The following is a 22675-nucleotide window of genomic DNA, read 5'->3' on the forward strand; positions in this document are numbered from 1 at the left end:
AACCCATGATTCCTTGCTCATGAACAGCTTAAAATTCTGCCTGGAAAATTGTGTGATCAGATTATTTAATAACATATTTGTAAAACAAATAAATAGAAAGGATATTATTAATCATACTAATGAATAATGAGGCTTGTTTTGCAGAAGTTATATTGAAACTGGGGATTAATGAACAACTTACATTTTTAATTCCACACTTGCCATTAAATGTATGTTATTACTCTTAGAAAATGAAACTCAGTAAATACTATAAGCATATGCTACGACGCAATTGTAGTATTAATTCATTTGAATTGCAATTAAAACGCAATTCCTGCAGCTGTCTTAACTCCACGGCAAGATAAATAACGAATACACACTTACGCAACGACAAATATTATATGGTACCATTTTTTTATGAACCAGTAATATATACAAAAACTTTAGGTTTCCAAATGAAACTATATACATTAACCATTTTAAATTATGGCTTTTTAAAGGTAAATTATTGAATTTCAATCAATCAGCTACAGCATCATCCCTATTCATCTTAAGATCATTGTTAGTACCTCATTCTCCTTAGAATAGAACAACCTTTCAAACGGTTCCATTTACGTTTTCCTATCATGTCCCTAAGGCGGGAAATTTTGAGGGAAATCTAGATTTTTGCTCATTTTTTCAAACTTTGACCCCCTCTGGACCCCCTTTGTTAAAGCACAGATCTCAAAATCTACTGAAAAATACAAAGGGGTGTACTAAAAGCGTTTTTGGTACTTTCTTAAAAATAGAATAATGAAGATTCTAGCCTATCACCGAAAAATAGATGATATAATTTAAAAGAGTTACGTGGTCACTTCAAAAAAGTGGGGGGGCAACTGCCCCCTCTTGCCCCCCCTAATCGCCGCCCATGGGTGTGGTATCACTTTAATACCACCAAATTCCTGAATTTTTGTTGCGATTTTCGAGTCGAGTGTGTTTTTGCGTTATCCTGTTGCAACAGGGAGCGCTTTCGGTTCACAAATGCAGGATAGTTTTGACATAATGCAGTACGGATCCGATTCAACTTTTCGAAATAAAGATCCTGAATAAAGGTTCCATTGGCCCTGTTTGACAACCGGTTCTGAAAGTTGGCCCTTGTTTAACTAGTGTTTTGGAACATTCAAAGTTCAGAGTAACACCCACTTTTCATCGCATGTAACAATCCGTTTCAGGAAACGAATATCACGTGGGCTTTGCAGCAGTTGTCGGGACACATCTACTCTCCTCTGGACCTGAGCTGAGATTAACTTATGTATCACAATGTGATAGCTGTTGATGGTTTTCCCGAGTTCGTAAAGGTAACACATTATATAATAGTAGACTGAGACATACCATATTGATTTGACAATTATCATGTGCTGACGAATGGATGTCCTCAATGGCGTGTCGTATGATCTGAGGAAAGTTTCGTGCTTTTCACTAGTATATTTTCATACTATTGGTTAAATTGTATGTATGTCTCAAAATCAGAGGGGCGATTGTCCCCTTGAAAACTCAAATGGAGTCCGAACTTCCAACATTTAAACATTTGGAACACTAAAAATAGGTCCAAACAAATAGGTAAATTATGTAGAAATATCAATTTTTGAACCTACTGTTACTTGAAAATATATATCAAGAAAATGTCGATCTGCACTTCAAGCTGAAGGCGGTCCCGGGTTCGATTCCCGGTGGGATCACTCGATCGAAAAAGTGTAAGACGCTTTTTCAGGCCAGCCACCCTGAATGAGATTTTCCTGGGTTTTCCTCATTCACACCAATCAAATGCTGGGGTGGTACATAACTTATAGGTCCCAGGTCGCTTCCTTCCCTTTCCAATCCTTTCTTCCTTCACTTTCCCCGGATTGTGTGCTCGCCGAGGGACGTCATCCCCCAAATCGTGACGGGCTAAATGGCCTTAGATGCCGAAAGCCCAGAAATCTAAATCCTAAAGTTTTGGACCCGCGCCTGTGAGGAAGGAGTAGTTAGATAAGGTTTCAATATTTACATATCGTGGCAGATCCAGAGAATCAGAAAGGTTTGTTTAAGAATTTGGTTTTCAAGGCTTGAAAAGTATATTGCTGTACGGTTGGGACCGGAGATACTAAGCCCCCTTAGATTCGGCAGTTATATCATTATAGAAACTTTCGATGTTTCCTCGTGTGAAGACATTAGTTTCATTGATTATTTGTTGTGTGTATATTAAAAACTACTACTGAAACGATATGGTTAATATAGAAGGTAATTGTTGAATGCGTGATTCCTATTACAATTTCAGAGACACCATCTTGGCAACCATTCACCGTAATATTTACACGACGGATTTATTACTAGCTGACGTTAAAAAGCAGTCAACAGATGTCAACGTAGATGGAGTTAGCTCTTTACAAGAATCAAAGTACACGCCAACGCACTATTTTGGAAATAGGTAAGTTGAACGGTGTTAGTAACTACGTATTTTTTTTAGCCCATTGATTTATATGGATAACTATTTTTCTTTAAAATTTCTATGATCTGAGTTTAATGATTTCTCAAATCTAATTCATATCTTTTAGTTTAAAACGCATTTATATTACATAAACAGGTTCTTATCAATTTAAGAGAAACACCTGAAAGAAGTCCAACTTACCAGTGATATGGCGTTGGGCCACTTTTCGCCTTCAGAACAAATCTAATGCGACGTGGAATGTAGTCGTAGACATTGTGAATGATACCAAATGGAATATTACACTTACGGATGGCCAAAATTTTCCGGAATCGGAAATTTACATTTCGGATTTCGGAAAAATCCGGAATGCTAAAAAATCCGAAATTCAGAAAAATTCCAGAATTCGGAAAAATTCCGAATTTACATAATTCCGGAATTCAGAATTTTTTCCAAAATCCGGAATTTTCCGATACCGGAATTTTCCCGAAATCCAGAATTTCCCGAATTCCGGATTTTTTCGATTTTACTTTATAGATTCCAGATAGTAAAAATTCGGAATTAGCACTCCTAATTACACCATTCCACGTGTAGCATATTTCTCAGTTCCTTAAGAGAGGATGACAGCAGAAATCTGCGCCGGATTTGTGTCTCCAAAACCAACCACATACATCCAATCATGTTCAAGTCCGGGAATCGTGTGGGCCAGAGGAGGTGTTCAACTTCATTTCAATATTTCTCAAACTACACCGCAACGGTTCTAGCCGTGTATACGGCACATTACCGTCCTAGAATATGATGCTATTATCCAGATTTAATATCTGGACTATATTGTAGTGTGACGGAAAATTTGGTGAAGGGAAGAACAATAGCCAATCACATAACATCTTGGCTAACGAGGAAGCTCAACTCCTTTACATTTAATTTCTTTACGTACAAGATGCCCGAACTCATGAGACCGGCGCTCATGAGTTTGGAACTCACACTAACTTGACTTTATCCTCACGAAGTGAGCGTGAGGTTGAGGTTGAGTTCCAAATCATGTTGTGAGTGTGAAGTCGAGAGAGCATGTGGTTGAAATGATATCGTGAGCGTGAGTTTGAGTGAGGTTAGTCGAAAGTGGGCACCAAAGTACAAGACATTCAATCATCTAAGAAATTAATCTCGATACGTCACACTTTCTTGAGTCGGAAAATTAAGTCGTCTTCCTACAGTAACGTAACAAGGAAAATAGATTTTGCCAATTAAGCGGAAGAAAACGTCAGACTATAGAAATATGAAGAGAGAACTCGTGGACCGGCACGATTGTTAAAAAAGGTAATTGATTTAAGATTGTATAGAAAAGAGTATCGTGCTGCTCCTATTGTGCAGATAGTGGTGAGTACAGATCATCAATTTGACTAGCGTCAATTTGACTAGCACATGTGCGATTTCTTTGAAATTTGCCTCCTAACGAGATGTGTCCAAGGAAGTTTTACCCTGAGCCATTTCCACATATCGTAGAGTGATGAAAGTTTACATGTGTAATCCTGCAAACCTATGTAGGCCAAATGGTAATGTACAGCTCGTAACTCTGCACCATTGTGTGTTATAGGTCCCAACGTGAAGTAAGGTGTAGTGGTCAGAAAGCAGCGTCGCAACATCGCAGAAGTACTTGTCCCTAAAAAATGACTGAATGGTTGGGAAGAAATGATGGTATGTGGTCAAGAGAAAACGGGAACTATGACGGATATCATACCCAGGGTCGTGCATCTGTATGGCCAACATTCGAGCAATGAACAGGTGCGTTGTTTTCCAGGAGGCGGACACCTTTCGTCAGCATACTACGCTCTGGAGTTTCACAGAATCCAGAAGCACACATAGCAGTAAGGTTTAATACTTCCTTGTAATCGTGGTACCCCTTTGTCTGGAAAGCAAGTAATAATATCCTATGCTGATCCCAAATAAACGTGATCATCACTTTAGTCGCTCTGAGTTGAACATGGGCTTCCTTTCGTGGTGGTACGTCGGCACTGTCATTGATTTGACTGTTTTCCCTGATTTTCTTTACTTCTACTAGGAGAAGGCAGGAATGGTACCTCCTGGAAGGTCAGAGCGTGTTCCTTCCCAAATTTTAGACCCACCTAAAAGCCCGATGTTGCCCCGGAGTTGGAGGTCCGAACCTTTCCTTGAGTCATTCCCTTGTATTAATAAATAAAGTAAGAAAGAAATAGCAATCGAATATATCGCTTTAATAATTCAAAACAAAATTACAATTGCGGTACCAATTGCTACAATAACATCCTAATGTTATAAGCTTGCTACAAAAGTAAAAATGTAAACCTTGGAAAGTCATAAGAGCACGAACAAAAGCTTGTGAAAATTAATTTATTTATGCAAGGCACTTACTCAAGGAAGGATTCGGACCTCTAACTCCCGGGTTACATTGGTCTTTTAGGTGAGTCTACGATTTGGGAAGAAACTGGCCCTGACCTTCTAGGATGTACCATCCCGGCCTTCGCCTGCTGGGAGCGAAGAAGACCAGGGAAAGCCTAGTCAAACCAATGACAGCGTGCCGACGTACCACCACGAAAGGAAGTCCTTGTTCAACTCTGAGCGACTATTTAGTGATGATCACGTTTATTTGGAATCAGCATAGGGTATTACTACTTGCTTTCCAAACAAAGCCATAGCACGATTACAAGGATGTATTATGCTTCACTGCTGCGTGTGTTCCGGGATTCTATGAGGTTCCACAGTGTGGCTTGCTGACAAAAGGTATCAGCCTCCTGAAAAACCACGCACCCGTTCCCTTCATGAATGTTGGCCAGACAGATTCACGACCCTGGGTATGATATCCGTCATAGTTCCCGTTTTCTCTTGACCACATACCATCATTTCTTCCCAATCATTCAGTCATTTCCTAGGGGCAAGTACTTCTGTGATGTTGCCACGCGGCTTTCTGAGGTGTAGTAATGGATTTTAGACTACTACACATTACTTCACGTTGGGACCTATAACACAGCAACGGTGAAGAGCTACGAGCTGCACATTATCACATGACCTATATAGGTACGCAGGATTACACATGTAAAATTTCGTCGCTCTACGGTATGTGGAAGTGGCTCAGAGTAAAACTTGCTCGCACACCCCTCGGTAGAAAGCATATTTTTTTAAAAAAATCGCACATGTGTCGATTACTCAGAAACTAATGATTTGCGACCCCCGGTGCATATAGGTGAAAATGTTCCAAGGTACTTGAGAATATCTCCTTGCAAGGAATACATCGAATTACCAGTCACTCTGAATACGGAATTTCTCTCCTTGAAATCTCGAAATCTCACATGCAGCATTTTCTAATAAATAGAGGGAAATTTGAATACAATATTATAGAAATACGCCCTCTTTCTCCCTCAGGTGGAGAATTTTTGAAAGCGTTGAAAATCGTATTTCTTTATTTTTAATTAAGAGTTTATATGGAATTTCATACTTTAACTTAAGCGAATCCTTACATTCGATACTTTTTGAATGCAGAATAAGGAAATTTTGATGTAATGGAAATGTTCCCCTTTACTGTCAGCAGAGGAACTTTTGAAAACGCTGAATTACTTTTTTAAAAAAGAAATTTTTAAGAATCTACTAATGAAATTTCATACCTCCAACTTAAACGAATCCTCACATTCGCCACTTTCTGAATAAAGAAAGGAATTTCAGATATTATGGAAATGTCACCTTCTTTCCTCCTTTTGGAGAGAAATTTTGGGTAACGCTATTTGATCTTTCATTTTGCTTGAAGATATTTTAGACATACACATAGTATAAGAAGGAATCAAAAGTCTTTCTCCGAAACGGAGAATATGTCGGAAATTCCGAACTCAACATTGTAGATCGGGCTTGGAGCCTTATGTTTGAGGAACTTCGGGTTCATGAACGCCATCTTGAAATCAGCCATACTGCATCAAGGACATTTTTTTTCAAATGGAAAGAGGCCATGTAATGTTGTCAAAAACTCATTTCAATTACAGGATGTATAGGTGTGTTATTCGTCATACATAACAGAACAGCAGGAGTTTGAGCGCATCTAATTGAACACATCGATGAGTCTGGCGTAATGCTGTCACAGGTCTCAAAAGCCTTTATTCAAGATAGTGTCTATCCCTAACTTTTACAGAGTGCAATATTCGTTTAACGTGACGCCAGAGATAAAAAACAAGTAATGAGGACAAGTAACTTAGGTGGCCATTCCACTGGACCCCGGTACCTTATCCGATTGTCCGTGAATTGCATATTGAATGATTCATGAACCTCCATACCATCCTGTGGTGGTACTCAGCTTGTTGCAAATAAAAAGAGAAGCTCCCATGTTCATTTCGCAAATAAGGAAACACTATCTTCTGTACTATTTCTAGATCAATTCCTATCCATTAAGAGATCAATTCCTATCGGGTGTTTCATATTCCACACTACGCCATTACTTTGAAGCAATCTGTTTAGAGGTACTCGAGCATTGAGAGTTACTCCGATACTTATGAACTTGACAGTTAACTTCCATTAGAATAGGTCTATACTTGACTCATTGCAAAGTTGTCTTAAGAATTTGGTTATTTCTCTGTTGGCCACATCCAATACAGCACACTCCAATCAGAAATTGAGGACAACAGCTCTAACGCGAGCTAAGGAACAATTATCAAAAAACATAGATGTAGGGCTTACTTCTCTTGGCCTAGGATATATGTTTTTATCCATGTTAGCCTCACCAACCACCATCGTGCTTGTCATCCGCTGGACCAAGATACCTTCATTCACGTTTTTATTCCACAGATTCATGTCTCACATTTCTTCTAGAGGTAGAACCATTGGTATTATCTTCCTGGACCAAGACATCCTCTGAAAAATTTTTATTTGGTTGACCAGAACAATTTTTCTTTTTTCCTTACACCATTTAACTTTTTAAACCGGGAACCCGAGTACACACTGAATATTTCAAATACCCATCCTTTGAATAGGATCCCGACCACGCACTCGCTAAATGCAGATTAAAACAGTCGACATTGCTTTGTCATTTGTGGAGTTTTATATATATGTTAGTAGCGGGACATTTTTAAAATACTACCAGTAGGATAGAGAAGTAGGATTTTAAAAGAGCATCTATACATTGGTTTCCATAGTATCATGCTTCAATCAATAACGAACAACAAAATGAAATTAAAGACATTTTAGAAAAAAAAAGAAGAAGCAAGAAAGACACTTTTGAATGTAAGGTTTATCAAACCGGAATTCCACTTTCTTGTATAGGATCCAATTCTGAATCCGAAAGTATCACATCTCATTTGTGAACTACAACTCAAACCAATGGCAAATGTGTCCTCGCTTAGACAAATTTTTAATTGCATTTGTAACCAAATTTGACCACGAGATGAGAAATGCATTTTCAAATTTGAGATGAGAGAAAAAATGCCAATTCTTGTCTCATTCTGATAACGAGACGAGTAGTTTCTCGAGTCTCGTGGACCGCACTAGTTCACGCAAGTCTTACTAGTTAGATCTCAAACACTGTGTTAGTGTTATATGTTTATAAAAACTATAAGTTGAAAGGTGATTGTACACAGAGAAAAATCCGTTCTCCGGACAACGGTATATTGTACAAAAATACGGAATCCTCTTGCTTACTACAGAAATCAGTATGGAGCTTACGTTATCCATATGCTACATACGCACTGCCCTTAGATGTTATACATCATGCCGTTGCAGGATGTCTAATATCTAACAGTCTTCCTTATATATATATATATATATATATATATATATATATATATATATATATATATATATATATATATATATATATATATATATATATATATGTGTGTGTGTGTGTGTGTGGTGTGTGTTACCTTCGTCAGCTATATGTTAAATAAGTCCATTTGTATGTGACGTCCTGACCGCCTATATTGTTGCATACGGAAAGTACGTATAGATGGAACACTTATACGGGAAGTATTATAAAACATGCGTTTTCAGTTATACTGTACGTCTGCTGTACGTTAAGCCCAAAAACTACAGGAATTACGCATGTAACCTACCTTTTTAAGTACGCCACCTACAATTTTTTTCCGAGTGTATGAACAGAATGAATAGCATTTATCAACGTTTAAAGATAAGCAGGTCATTACACAATATATTTCAATAATAAATATGATTTGAATGTAGTTATATCATACCCTTCGGAAACCTCTCGTAACGTGGAAGGATTCTGATAACTTTTAGATGAGATTATCAATTAAATTCGTGCATAAATTTTATTCATAAATTTTCAAAACGTACGAGAAATACTTTCTGAGAATCAAGACGATACGAGATTAGAAAGCTTGTCTCGTCTCGCGAGTAACACTACAAATTGAGCTTTTTGTATTAATTTGAGAGCGCTGAATCCAATTGATGTCCGTCCATGGGGTAACGAGAAAATGATCTTAAAGTTTGGATATTTTTTTTTAATCCCAACTTTGATGTCTTTTTTTTTTTTTTTTTCTCGTGGACATATAGTTTACATAGACAGGTATATTTAACAATAATTTCGTTGGGTTCAGCATCTTCAAATTTGCATAAGAAGTGCAATTAAAAATTTACACAAGTGTGAACACTTTTACCATTGACAGCAGATGATGACAATTCATTGCATTATTTATATACAGAGTTTTAAGAACACTTTACATCCAGAATTATACAGTAAATTATATATACCACCATACTTCGGACTTTGTAATTAAATTTGTATCTGCCTTATTTAATTAACTATACATTTAAAAACTGTACGTGTATTTTCAAATGCAATTTACCAACATTGTTCGGGTCACCAAGTTAAGGAGACTCAGGTGTACACGTTACGTAGCCAGGATGGAAGAAAATAAGAACACTTTCAAAGTCTTAATTGCAACTTCAATCGGGAAACGACCATTAGGAAGACCTAGGTGCGGATGGGAGGACAATATTAAAAGGGATCTCTCAGAAATAGAAATACAAAGTATAAACTGTATGCAGTTGGCTAAGGACAGAAGTCAATGGAGAGCTTTTGTGAACGCAACATTAAATCTCCAGGTTCTATTGGTCATACAGTTAGTTATTTAGTTATGTGTATTTTCAAAAGTATATCTGAGAATGATTGTACGTAATTTTTATTAATTCTTCAAAGAACCAAACATATGATCAATATATTTTCTTGTATTCTTTGTTTTATGATATCCCACAATAATTGTAGTTGAATGAATCACAGAAACTAAAAGACAGAAGGATTGAAACAAAAAAAAGTGAAGTGATTATATATATATATATATATATATATATATATATATATATATATATATATATATATATATATATATATATATTCTTCGGTACTTTGTTCCCATGATGTTCGGCAGGTACTACTAAATCTTCTGCTTTCAAAGGCTCCAACCTGTCATGTTATGTCACTGTCTTGACGTACAGTACAGCATTCATGCTGTTTATATATATATATATATAAACTTATGGACTGTGAGCTGTCTCTTCACACTCCTTGCTCGGTTGCTACATAAATTGATGCACCAATGATGTTTGTTTTTTCTCCTAACCTCCCTTCTCCGCAATTACATAAGAAAGACTTCTTCTAGCTCTTTACTAGTGGGTAACGTTCCCATTGTAGCCGACACGTTCCCACGTTGAATGGCTATGCTTATGCGTTGAATCAGGAAACTTTTTGCTCGATTATCTCCTGATTTAATTGATAAGACGGTGGCCGATTTCTTTTATAAATTTGAGGCCTCCTTCTTCCCAAGAACCGCTAGACTCAATTGCTATTGCGACAAAGCAATAGTTATCGAGTAGATTGCTATATTTATTCCTTTTTTCTTTCGCTCTTCGAGCAGCTACGAGTCCAGCTTGTACTGAGGCATATTGTAGGTTGGAGAGGGCATAGGTGTCTGAACATGTGAAGTCCCAAATCAATGCCTTTCCTTTCTTCCAAGGTACTAATGTCATACCATCGGGTCTTTTTCCGTCAGATCGGCTGCATCCAATCGGTTCCCTCACTGCTGGGATCCCTGCTGATATTAATGCTCTTAATATTATATCATTTACACTTGAATGACGTGGGTGTCTGCCTGCGCTGCTTTTGCACGACAAACCGTGTAATCCTTTTTTATCTACAAAGGTGTTACAAATGGGGCAGTGGTGTGGTTCACATATATCTGCTCCCAACCGTAGTGCAACTGATACTCGGAAGCTCTCATTGGATAGGTGTAGGCCCAGAGATGGTGATGGTAGAGCTTGAAGCCATGCTCCGTTTTCTGGGGACATGACCGCTAAAAGTCTGGCTTTATCTTCGATGTTATTTGTAGTCTGCAATAAAGAAGCTGCATGGCAATTAACGATGGGCTCGTCCCAAGCCGACTGATTGTTACGTTTTTCGAGAGCCGGAGGGTCTAACCCAACTAAATTTGTCCATTTAGCTATGCAGTCCATCACATCTGGATTGGTGATTTCGTCGTTATCCCATTGAAGAAGTGAACTAACTATTTGACTTGCACCGTAGAAAGACGCTAAAAAAGACGGAATAGCCATATCTGTGGCGCGACGGATTCCAAGGCCTCCATTTTTGACTGGTAAAGAAGCTTGTATCCACGAGTTGTTATTAAGAGAACAATTGAGGATGGATTCCAGACCAGTTTTAAGAGTATCGTCATACTTTTCCAATAGGGCATCTTCCTTCCAAGATGGAGAGCATCGGAGGAAATAAAATAATCTCGGCATTCCAAATGAAGCCCTTAACAGATAAAAAGCAGAATGGGCTGAAAGCTTGGAAAGTCGTGACATAAAAAATTCTAGTTTGGAGGTTTTGTCTAGTAACATTTTGCTCCGTGCCTCTGTTGAGATAGCTGAACCTAAAAGCTCTGCATTACTTGGTGTAAGGAGCTGAATACCAGGTGCTGATTTATTAAAGATATCATAGAGGTTCTTAATTTGTTCTTCTGTAGCACCGAGGAATCCTACTTCGCATTTGGAGCAATTTAGCGATAAGCCAATTGATGATGCGTGTGTACGAATGTTGTCTAATGTTTGTAGTATTACGTCTGTATTTCCAGCTATTGTTCCATCATCCAAATACCAGACATTCAGCTCTGCGTTTATGTTATTAACAATTGGTTGGAGAGTCATAGCAAACAGTGATGGACCTAACGGATCACCTTGTTGAACACCTCGCTGTGATAGAATAGTGTTATCTCCTATATATAGGTTGCTTGGTTGAGAATAGCATTGAGAGATGTACGAAAAATATGCTGGAAAATTCTTTTTAACAGATAGCAACATGGAATCTCGATTTAATTCATTGAAGGCATTTCTGAAATCGATTTTTAAAAATGCTTTCACTTGGGTGTGCGTAGTAGAATAATATGTGCGGGCTGCATGTACTGCTGCTTCCGCCCCAAATGGGACACAGACTTCAAGTTGGTGTGGATATAGTATGTCGATAAGTGATTCGCGCATCTTGTAGCAGATTATTTTGGCCGACAATCGTCTCCAAATATTGCCCACGGCTATTGGCCGAATTCCTCCGCTTTTTTTCTTAAGGGCAAGTAACGACGCACCGAAGAATATCGGTCTCAATGTTGTAGGTACATTTCCCGATATAATGAGGTGTAACAGTTCTCTGATAACATTGATAAGCTGGTCTCTAGATTCATAATCGTGTGATAGAACTAAATCTTTTAGAATTGAAGCTCTGAGGCTATCCATTCCACCGGCGGACCCAGAAGGAAAAGATTTAATTGCTTTCAATAATTCAGCTGATGATACTCTAGTTGCTGATTCTGATGCCTCTGGAGGTTCAGGGATGGCTAATAAATGTGAGTGAGCTGGATGTTTTGCTCTGAGTGCTTCTAACAATGAATTATCTGCAGTTGCTATCGAGTCTTCGGATGTTAATAGTCTTACTGCTCCTCTAACATCACCGTCCGATAGTTTATTTTCAATGTTCTTGCTGTGGAATGATGTGGATTTTGACAAATCACGAACTTTGTATAATTTAATTTAATGTGTAATATATATATCACGTCATTCTAGGTCATTGAGAAACTGTTTTAAGAAACAAACATAATGACTTTTCAACAAACTCGTAACGTACATACTGAAACAGAACGGCATCGGAAACATAAAAAAAAAGTGAGAATACTTGAAGAGCACTGCCAGAACGAGCTTCAATAGATTTTTTTTTTTCGAAATTTATATGAAATTTATTTGTTTAAATTCAATAGATAATACACTTACATATTGGGAATCTGCGTATTTGGGGGATCTATTGAATTAGCTATATTGAGCTGTCACTTTTTATAACCGTATATATAATGAAAATATACATAACCAGTGGCCACCGGGTACTGTTTGGTACCAAAATGTTCACCATCCTCTTAGCAATTGATCACCACCAATATTCTCTCTCTCTATGACTAACAGTTCCTGAGATATGGCTCCTTAAATTTCCGGAAATCAGAACTTTTTTGGCCAATAAGTTGGTAAAAGTGACTCGAAAACTTCCTTCACTTCTTTGTGTTGGGAGATTGGCAAGATGTGTTAAATGGGTTAGTATTGGCAATATCAAAACAGATTAAAAGAATAAAGAACTGCATTCACTGTGCATATTATGTTCGTTGATATGACTTTTGCAGGACTATACTAAGCATTTGTTTATATTGACTAAAGTTTATGTATTTATATTGATGTCATTTTAAGTGAAAATCGTATTTGGTATTAAAGTGCAATTCCAGTGATATATTTTGATAATGAATTGTTTTCAGTATAAATATATAACTTACACACACACACACACACACAAATATATATATATATATATATATATATATATATATATGAAGTGTAGTTAGTTTATGTGTAGTTAGGACTATTTAGTAAGCCTAACGCTATATGTAAAGTTCTTGTTCAAACATCTACTACAGCACATATAAGAAATTATGTACATACAAACTTTGAGATAGTTTTTGATGCTCTATCGGATGAAGGGCTCAAAATTTAAAAAAAAAAACAAAAAAAAACGCAAATAACAGGCACACACACACACACACACACACAGAGAGAGAGAGAGAGAGAGAGAATGAGAGAGAGAGAATTCAGTAACGAATTTTTAATTTCGTTGAAAATCCCCTTTCTAGTGATCAATTCGTAGGCATGGGACTAAAAGCTCTGAATTCCTATGTGCTGAAATCGTACTGCCCTCTTAACAAGCTAAAAAAATACTTCCACTCAAGACTTTCTGAATTTATCCCGAACGGTGTTCCGTTTCATTTTACGGAAAACTAAAAGTTTTTAATTACTCTATTCTCTCAAAATAGGAAATTCTTCATAAAAAAAAGTTCCTCGCAATGGGGAATACAGAGATCCTGTCTTTTTTTTTTTTTTTTTTTTTTACAGCAAAATAAGCGTCCCCTACTCAAATTTTCAACTAGGTGCAGACTTACTGTGTCCAGTGGTGCACGGTTTATTAATGTAGAAGTATGACCATTGTATTTTACTTACTTTTACTTTTTTTAAAAAAATGTGAAAGGGCCATAGTGGCTCAGTGGTAGAGTGCTGATCTTTGGTGTATAGTCACTGGTTCGATCCCAGTCCGCGCCAAGTGAACTTTGAGGTGGACAGACACCGTGCACATGTTTTTTGGGGGGGTTCTGACATTACCCTCCCTTTATTCATTCCACCATTATCATCTATATCATCATCACTGTCTTCCTTGCCCTCGGTATACGTGCAATTAAAAAAGTGTGAAGGGATGGATGCTACTGTTAGTACAGTACTGGCTTGTTTCCCGTAGAGTACAATAAAAGTTTGTAGTGTACATAAAACTTAACAAATCTTTTCTGTTACATAGTTTTTTTGCTTTTTAAACAATTCCGTTTATACATAAGTTTAAAGTTGCTTCTGGTTGGATTTTAAAATAAATGATTTCACATTTTATAATATGACTTTAAAAAATCTATCATTTTGTAGGAGACAAGATACAGCACACGCAACGAGGGATTTTGCACAAGATGGTGGTTACGTATGTCCGTCAGAAGTCAAATACGCCAGGCCAAAAAGAGCGAGGGCTTCCAGTGGCCAATGGAAGTATATAGTGAACACGGAGGAATACACACAAACCTTAAGATTAGAGAAATGCCTGTGAGTACATTAACATGCTTTGTAAATTAAGAGTTACTTTATTATTATTATTATTATTATTATTATTATTATTATTATTATTATTATTATTATTATTATTATTATTATTATTTAAAGTACATGAAAACAACTGGTTTCTGATAGAATTTATAGATTATTGTTTTAAACCCTAAGACTTTCTTTATCTATTTTATTTGTAAATAATAAACATTTCTGTTCATATCTTAAGCTATATTCGTATATTCTTATTTATATTTTTTAACCTTGTTTAGCTATATGAATTTGATAGTAGAAATCGTTATTAACTTTAGATATACAGGATATATATATACACACAAGGTGTTAATGAACTATACCGACAAACTGTAGGAGGAGATTCCTTACATCAAAATAAGAGAAAAAGTTCATATCGACCTATGGCAAAAAGTGCATAGTTTCAGAGATAGGGCTGTCCAAAATCACGAAAAAGCCAAATTTCAACAGGCTCTAGTTCGAATTCCAGAAGATGTAGATGGTGGTTCTAACGAAGTCACGCATAACAATCCAAAAGTGTATACTTCATCAATTTTCAATAGGTGTACAGAGTATTCCCCATAGGGTGTAATTCTCAGACATGCTCTCAATAGAATTTTCAGATATACCCTGATTTCAAGGAGGGTCCAAAGTAGGCAGGAGATAAGCCTTAACAACAATGGACACCCAAAGCTTCGGAAGGAAGTCGGAAGTGTTAGGAATCCTCAGCTCCATGTACTTTTGTGTTTGGAATAATGTGTGCTGCGATGTATTTCGTCACAGTATATGTCACGTTTTCTTCATTTATAAGCGTGAAAGAAAACATCGCAGCATGCGTTTTCCCGAGTACGAGAGACCGTGCTGCTGCTGATCTTTAACACTTCCGAAATCCCGCCAAAGGATTCCGTGTTCATTGCTGTCATTGTTTATTGTTTGCCTACTTTGGACCAATCATAAAGTCAGAGTATATCTCAAAATTCGGTTGATGGCATGTTTGGAAATTTCATCCTGCAGGAAATACTCTGTACAGACCCATTGAACATTAATGAAATATGCATTTTTGGATTGCACATGCGTTACTTCCTTTATATTGATAAGAACCACCACCCACAGTTTCTCAAATTCAAACTAGGGCCTCTTGAAATTTGGCTTTTTTGCGACTTTGAACAGCCCTACCTCTGAAACTATGCACTTTTCCCAACAGGTCAATATGAACTTTTTCTCTTATTTTGATGTAATGAATCACCTCTAACAATTTGTCGATGAATTCATACTTGTGACAAAAGTTAACATACACGTAAACACACAACATATACATATATTGTTTACAAGGTTAGTAGTACTTCTATTTTCAGTAGTATTATTTTCTTTTATGCATTAAAAATTACTTTCTCTTAGCTTAATATGAAACAATTATAAAAATAAGTGATAATCGAGTAACAAGTGGTATGTTATGACATTAAGCTATATCAATATTATTAATTTTATAGTTAATTTTATCAGGGGCGGATGCAGGACAGACTTCTGGGGGGCGGTGGGTTGTAATACTGTACTTAGAGCTACTTTTAAGATCTCCAAACTCTGGGATGGGTTTTTATTTATATATAAAATAAGAAAATGTCTTCTTCTAGGGGGGGAGCGATCGCCTTCCTGGATCCGCCACTGAATTTTATATAGAAAGCACATAGACTATTAATGTTATTTACTGCTAAAAATAATAGTTATAATAAACCTAAATCCTGTATATTCTATTTATAATACTAAAACATCTCAGTCAGTGTCACGATAAGCAATAGTAGTTAATAGTCGCGCTAATAGGGTCTCTTCCTGCGTTGTCTGCCTGATAACCAATAGATGACGCTAGCTACTATTGCTTGTTATTAATTGATTAAAATAAACACAATGTTTTGTGTAACAAAGTCTTTGAGTAATTGCTTTAATACAGTATAGAGTATATAGTGAATAAACTGAAATAAAATAAAATATAAATAAATTTGTAAAGTGTAAGTAATTTTTAGCTTTTAATTAAGCGTGATTTTAACCTATAATGTAGACCTATAGTGAGCCTAAGGCTTCAGGAACAACCAATCGTTTCTAGTTTGAACACAATGGCTAGAAAGCCCTACTTACGTACTTGTAGTGATGATGATTTGAAGGGTGGTCCGGGGAAGGAAATCTTTCCGGAAGTACTAAATTCCTCCAGGCATTTCTCCGATCGGACTGAACATGGATTACCAGTATTTTCGCACTACGTGTTTCATCCTCAGTTTGTTCAAAGTTTATCTCTCCCCCCTCCCCCGAAGGAAACATTCTGATATCATCATCGTGTACTCTACTGTACTTACAAACATTTTACTTAAAATCTCAAAAATCTTCCACAATAGTCTTACCATTTTAAACACAAACTAAATACAACTTTCTAACAAGGCTGTCTATAACCTTTATTATAAATTATTATAATAAGATTATAGACAGCCTTGTAAGAAAGTTGTATTTAGTTTGTGTTTAAGATGGACACAAGACCTTTCTATCATAATAATCTTACCATTTTTAATAAGGTTTGAAATAAATCAGTATTGCATTTTTTTTATTAATAAGTTGTATGTAGATGATTCCTGGGTGATACCTAACTTACAGGTCCCAGGCCGCTTCCTTCCTTCCCCAATCCCTTCTTCCTTCCCTTTCCTCGGATTGTGTGCTTGCCGAGGGACGTCATCCCTCAAATCGTGAAGAGCTAAATGGCCTTAAATGCCGAAAGCCCAGAAATCTAAATCCTAAATCGAGTAGTATTTACAGTATAATATTTAATAGACAATTTGTCTATTAGGTACTAGTAATGTTATTTGTTTTAAAAATTTTCGGAACTACTTTTGTTTTATAGCAGTTTAATATTCTCCATTGTACCAATTTTCCCAACTATATATTATAATTAAAGGTAAACTAATCACGGAGCAAAGCAAAGCAATTTATTATTATAAAACTAATATCTTGTGATAGTGTGAAACCAAATAACCACTTGGCTTCATCAAAATTCCTTCTCTCAAGCACTTCAAGAAACAAAATTGCATAGATTCTCCTTTTTTAATTTTTTTTTTTGGGGGGGGGAGAATCTAATTTCTGCTTATGCGTTATGTATGTATCTAAGATATTTCGATTCTACTTTTTTTTAAAACACTTTCTTGTGCGAAAAGTTTCCATATCATGATCGTACCAAAAAAATACATTTGCCTTTCTACCTCTGAAGTTACGTCAGTTGGGTTGTATTAATATCATTGTGTGAGAAATCACAATATATATAGCCAAAGAGATTGTTTTACATGTAAAATAGAAACGTATAACATAAAACGTGCTAAACGTAACGTAAAAGTTACAAGGGAAAACTTAAGATCTGTCAACCCGATGTCTGATACACATGAAAGTACCAAATTAGTACGTTAAGAACATTAAAACGATTCGTAACTTCAAATATATGCAGAAATATGCACATACCCTTAGAATATACACTAACTTTCAAAATATGCATTTGCATGTGCGTATATGCATTGGAAAAATATATATATCTGGTTCCTACTTTTTATGATACGAGATTCAAAGTTTCCAATTAACTACTATACCAGTACTATATAACATAATGGCACTTGTAACTTTTATATGAAATATTGCAGTTGGATCTCAGGCAGTGGTAGACATAAATACGTATATAGATAATATTTAACACTAAATCTCCATTTTTTTATGTGATTGATTTGGATGTCGGTAATTTATTGTTTCTAGACTTACGTACCACAGTTTGTAATTCATATTATTTTGTACTTTCCTTAAAATACACCTGTGGGAATCGTATAAATCCCTAAATATCAGTAGCACAGGAAATATCGTTCTTCTATCGCTTTCTTGGTAACATTAATAAAATTATTGTACTTTACTTGTGATACGAAATAAAAAAAAGTAAAAGAGAATACTCGTTAAAAAGGAATGGGATCAAAAAATATCCAGAAGTGTCATCACTTGACCGCAGTATGAACAAAAAACTTAATACGTTGACCTACTGCACAAGACGTTTGAAAGGACGTATGTATGACTGCTACTCATAGTTAACCCTTCCCGTGTAGCAACACTCTAGTAGGATACACAATTTCGTACGACACCAATTCACTAATCTTTTCTATATATATACAAAAATGGATGGATGTGTGTGTATGTGTCAGCATAACTTTAGAACGCCTGGACATTACTTGCAGTCTGAAAAAGAGTATTGTCGGGGTAAGAGCCCTCTAGCACACCCAGGAGGGAAGAAGAACGGAGCGACAATAAAAATAATCAAAAATGACCTATATTATTGTCGAATTTACAGTTTTTGGGATCCATGATTTGGTTGGTGACAGTTCCGATTCCATTTAAGTCCAATTTTAGCCCCCCAGTGAAGGTAAGATCCCCAGCACATCTAGTGGGAGTAAGAGGAGTGACAAATATATTTAGATAAAATTATATAAAACACTAGGTTTTATTAGTTTTTGTTTATACGTCCCCCTCTCCTCCCCCTCCCCTAGGATCTACCATTACAGTGAAATTAGAAAAATATTTCCAGATCTGAACCTCATGTATCTTGAAAATTTGATTGAGATCGGTCGGATAGTTCAAGAGTTAAGTTGCAAAAATAGTCACTTTTAATCTTATATAAATTGATTTTTATATATATCTTCCCCCAAATTTAAATTATAAAAACGATCCCAGGCCTGAACCTCATCTATGTTGAAAATTTGATCAAGATCGGTCGAGTGGTTCAGGAGTTATCAAGTTTTATTTATTTTTATACCCCCTCACTCACCCCTCCACCCTCAGTTCTACAAACAAAGTGAATAGCCTAAAACCAGTCCAGCCTCGAACCTCAACCACGTTACAAATTCAATAGAGATCGGTCTGGCGGTTCAAGAGATTTAGAGTCACAAACATAGTGATTTTCAATTTTTTATATATAAATAGATTAGAGAATTGGCATTGAATAATTTAACACCATTGTGCATACAAGTTTATTTCACAAAATATTTTAAATACTGTACTTGCTTATGAGTTATTGTATACCAACTCTTTACAAAATGCTTCGTAGATACCGTATTTTACGGACTATAAGACACACTTTTTTTCTTCGAAAAATTGCAACCAAAATTCCGGTGCGACTTATACTAGAAATTGATATAAAAAGGTACAGTGTTTGATTTAAAATTCCCGCCAGTCTTTAAAATGGCCATATATTCGATGCTGCGAAAAACCTATCTCTATCTGGCAACATTGTATTCAACCGGTAGCAGCAGTGCACCGATGCGACGAACATGAGTTGCGGGGATTTACAAGCTTGCTAACACTTGCTAATAAAAGTGGTAAAAATGTTACGGTATTTTAAAAAAATTGCTTAAAAATTAAGGCGCGTCTTATAGTCCATAGCGTCTTATAGTCCATAGCATCTTATAGTTCATAGCATTTTATAGTCCATAGCATCTTATAGTCCATAGCATCTTATAGTCCATAGCGTCTTATAGTCCATAGCGTCTTATAGTCCGTAAAATACAAGACAAGACAAAAATGAGTCACAAATAAATATCGAAAAAAAAAAAACACTTCCTACAGTAAATAAAGTAAAATGTTTAGGTAATGTGGGTCGAGGTAGAACCACCAATTTTAAAAATTGAGAAACAAATATTGCCAATCGTTCGTAGAAGATTGTGTAGCAACAATTTTCCTTTATGAACCTGTAATTACAAATTTATGGCAATTTTAAAATTATGGTTTTAGCGTAACGCCAAGCAACAACCACAATTGTTCGAAAAACCAACATTTATGCATACTAACGGTCTTAACACTTAGACTGCCGCCATAAGAAAGTTCATACTTTGGTACATTGCAGCACAAACGATTGCCGTTTAAATATATATATATATATATATATATATATATATATATATATATATATATATATATATATATATATATATATATATATATATATAATCTCCGATAAACATTTCGACCAACATGACATCAATATGATTCGAACGTTGTGTTACTATAACGAAGTTGATTTTAACGGGATAGAATTTATTATCGAAAACTAACTTTCCACCACAAACGTAACATAAACGATTCCCATAGAGAAACCTTTGAATATGTTTATTTTTTTAAATATCCCAGTCAACTTGATGTCAAGTTGGCCCGGATATTTTTTTTTATAACGGCGTTAATTTTAATGGGAAAGAGTTCGTTATTAGATACTTGCCAGCACGAACGTAGCAGAAATGATTGCCATAGAGAAACCTTTAAATATATTTGTTTTTGTAAACGTCCCGGCCAACTTGACATCAAGATAGCCGGACATGTTCTTTTTTAATAATGAAAAAGTGATTTTCATTGCAGAAACGCTGAAGTTCGAGCACTTTCCAGCACAAATTATTTCTGTCTAGGAAAATATTGAAAAATATTGCTTGTAAAAAATGTAAAATAAAAAAGACGGACCTATCATTTAAAAGAGCATATTACTTCTGAATTTGATAAATTATCATTCTACATTATTAGTGATGTAATACAGTTCTTCTGTGCCTAAAAAAAATGTATTTTTTTAAATGAAGATCACTTTGAATGCTTGATTTAGGTAACCTAACTTAATCGTAATAATATCGTAGTTTAGTACTTGATAAATAATTAATTTGAAATGCATTCTCGCCAAGAGACTTATAACCCACTCTATATTTCGTAGAGAACTAACGAACAGATGTATGAATTTTGAGAACTGTAGAATTCGTAACTACGCAATATGTACAGGTCATCGAATATCATATCCTTATTAAAATAGAAAGACGCCTCAGTCTATAAATAAACTTCTAAACATTTAAGAGTTAGAAGTTGCGTAAACATCTAGATGACAATATGTTAGATATTCTAATCCACATAAATGAAAATGTATATTACGATATTTGCTCGCTAATTCTTTCTAGACCGCTTCACCGATTTTGAGGATTTTTGGTAAACCTGTAGACTAAGACCTAACTTAGGTTTCTTAGCACATTTTCTTTAAAAGGGAGAGAACGAGTGAAGAGATTGATATGTAAAAATACGAAAACGACCGATATTAGTATCTAATCCATAGTGTTCGGGGTGTTTAGGTGAATAGTGACATTCTCGATGCGATTTAAGTCCAAATGTATATCCTAAGGAAGAAGGGGTTAAAATATTTCTAATAAACGTATTTTCCCCGTTCAGGAAACGGGCATTTTAGGTAGTCCTTATTATGAAAGTAAGATATCTCAGTCAATGAGTTACTCTAATTCTTAATAATTGGTTATAGAGCGTATGGAACACATAATAATATAACAACAACTTACCTGAATAATGTTCCTTTTATTTATTTTTAGCCGATATTTCCAGTACTTCCACGGGTATTCTTCTTCGGAGCATAGAGAATAGCCTTAGCCCCGAAGAAGGGTTCCCATGGAAAGTACTGGAAATATCGTCTAAAATTACATAACAAGAAACATTAGTCAGGTTATGTCAATGAAAGATTAAACAACCGATTTATTAAAGCACCAGATCCTCTGTAGATATGAATTCTTTTACATATCATACAAGAATAACATTGTGTGTTATAGAATTCACATCAACAGAGGATATGGTGTGTATTAAAAATCTGTTATTTCCCCTTTCATTGGTACATATGAAATCACAACCGTCATGGGTGCTCGGTGTATGGACACAAGGATTGTCCAAGCACAGCAGTGGTCTGTGGTTCAACCCACGTGGTCCGAGTGAAGAGCACCGATCTCAAGAGTGAGGGAGTGAGTTTCTGTTCTGGAAAGTGGACTGGGTTGCGTAGTGGTTAACACATCGACACGGTATGCCGGAGGTCCCGGGTTAGAGCTTCGGTCCAGTCCGTCACTTTTTCACTCTTTGTATAAACAAGTTAGTTGTTGTTACATAATTCCTAATGGTTCACAGTCAGAATAATAGTTGTCACAAGCTTCACTGCCTCCTACCTGAGGCTAAGGCATGTCACTAACGTCGCAGGCAATT

General features: G+C 35.9%; 1 protein-coding gene across 1 annotated transcript in view; it reads left to right on the forward strand.

The window, feature by feature from the left end:
• LOC145662915 (uncharacterized) overlaps window positions 1-22675 on the forward strand; it is a 190145-nt gene that overhangs the window by 148640 nt on the left and 18830 nt on the right. The window contains exons 6-7 of the mRNA XM_081728920.1: window positions 2276-2425; window positions 14435-14605. Of these exons, the coding sequence (XP_081585046.1) occupies window positions 2276-2425; window positions 14435-14605 (321 nt within the window). The remainder of the gene's footprint in view (window positions 1-2275; window positions 2426-14434; window positions 14606-22675) is intronic.

This window comes from Thermobia domestica, chromosome 10 (genome assembly GCF_964235325.1).
Source record: "Thermobia domestica chromosome 10, izTheDome1.hap1.1, whole genome shotgun sequence".
Lineage (NCBI taxonomy): Eukaryota > Metazoa > Arthropoda > Insecta > Zygentoma > Lepismatidae > Thermobia > Thermobia domestica.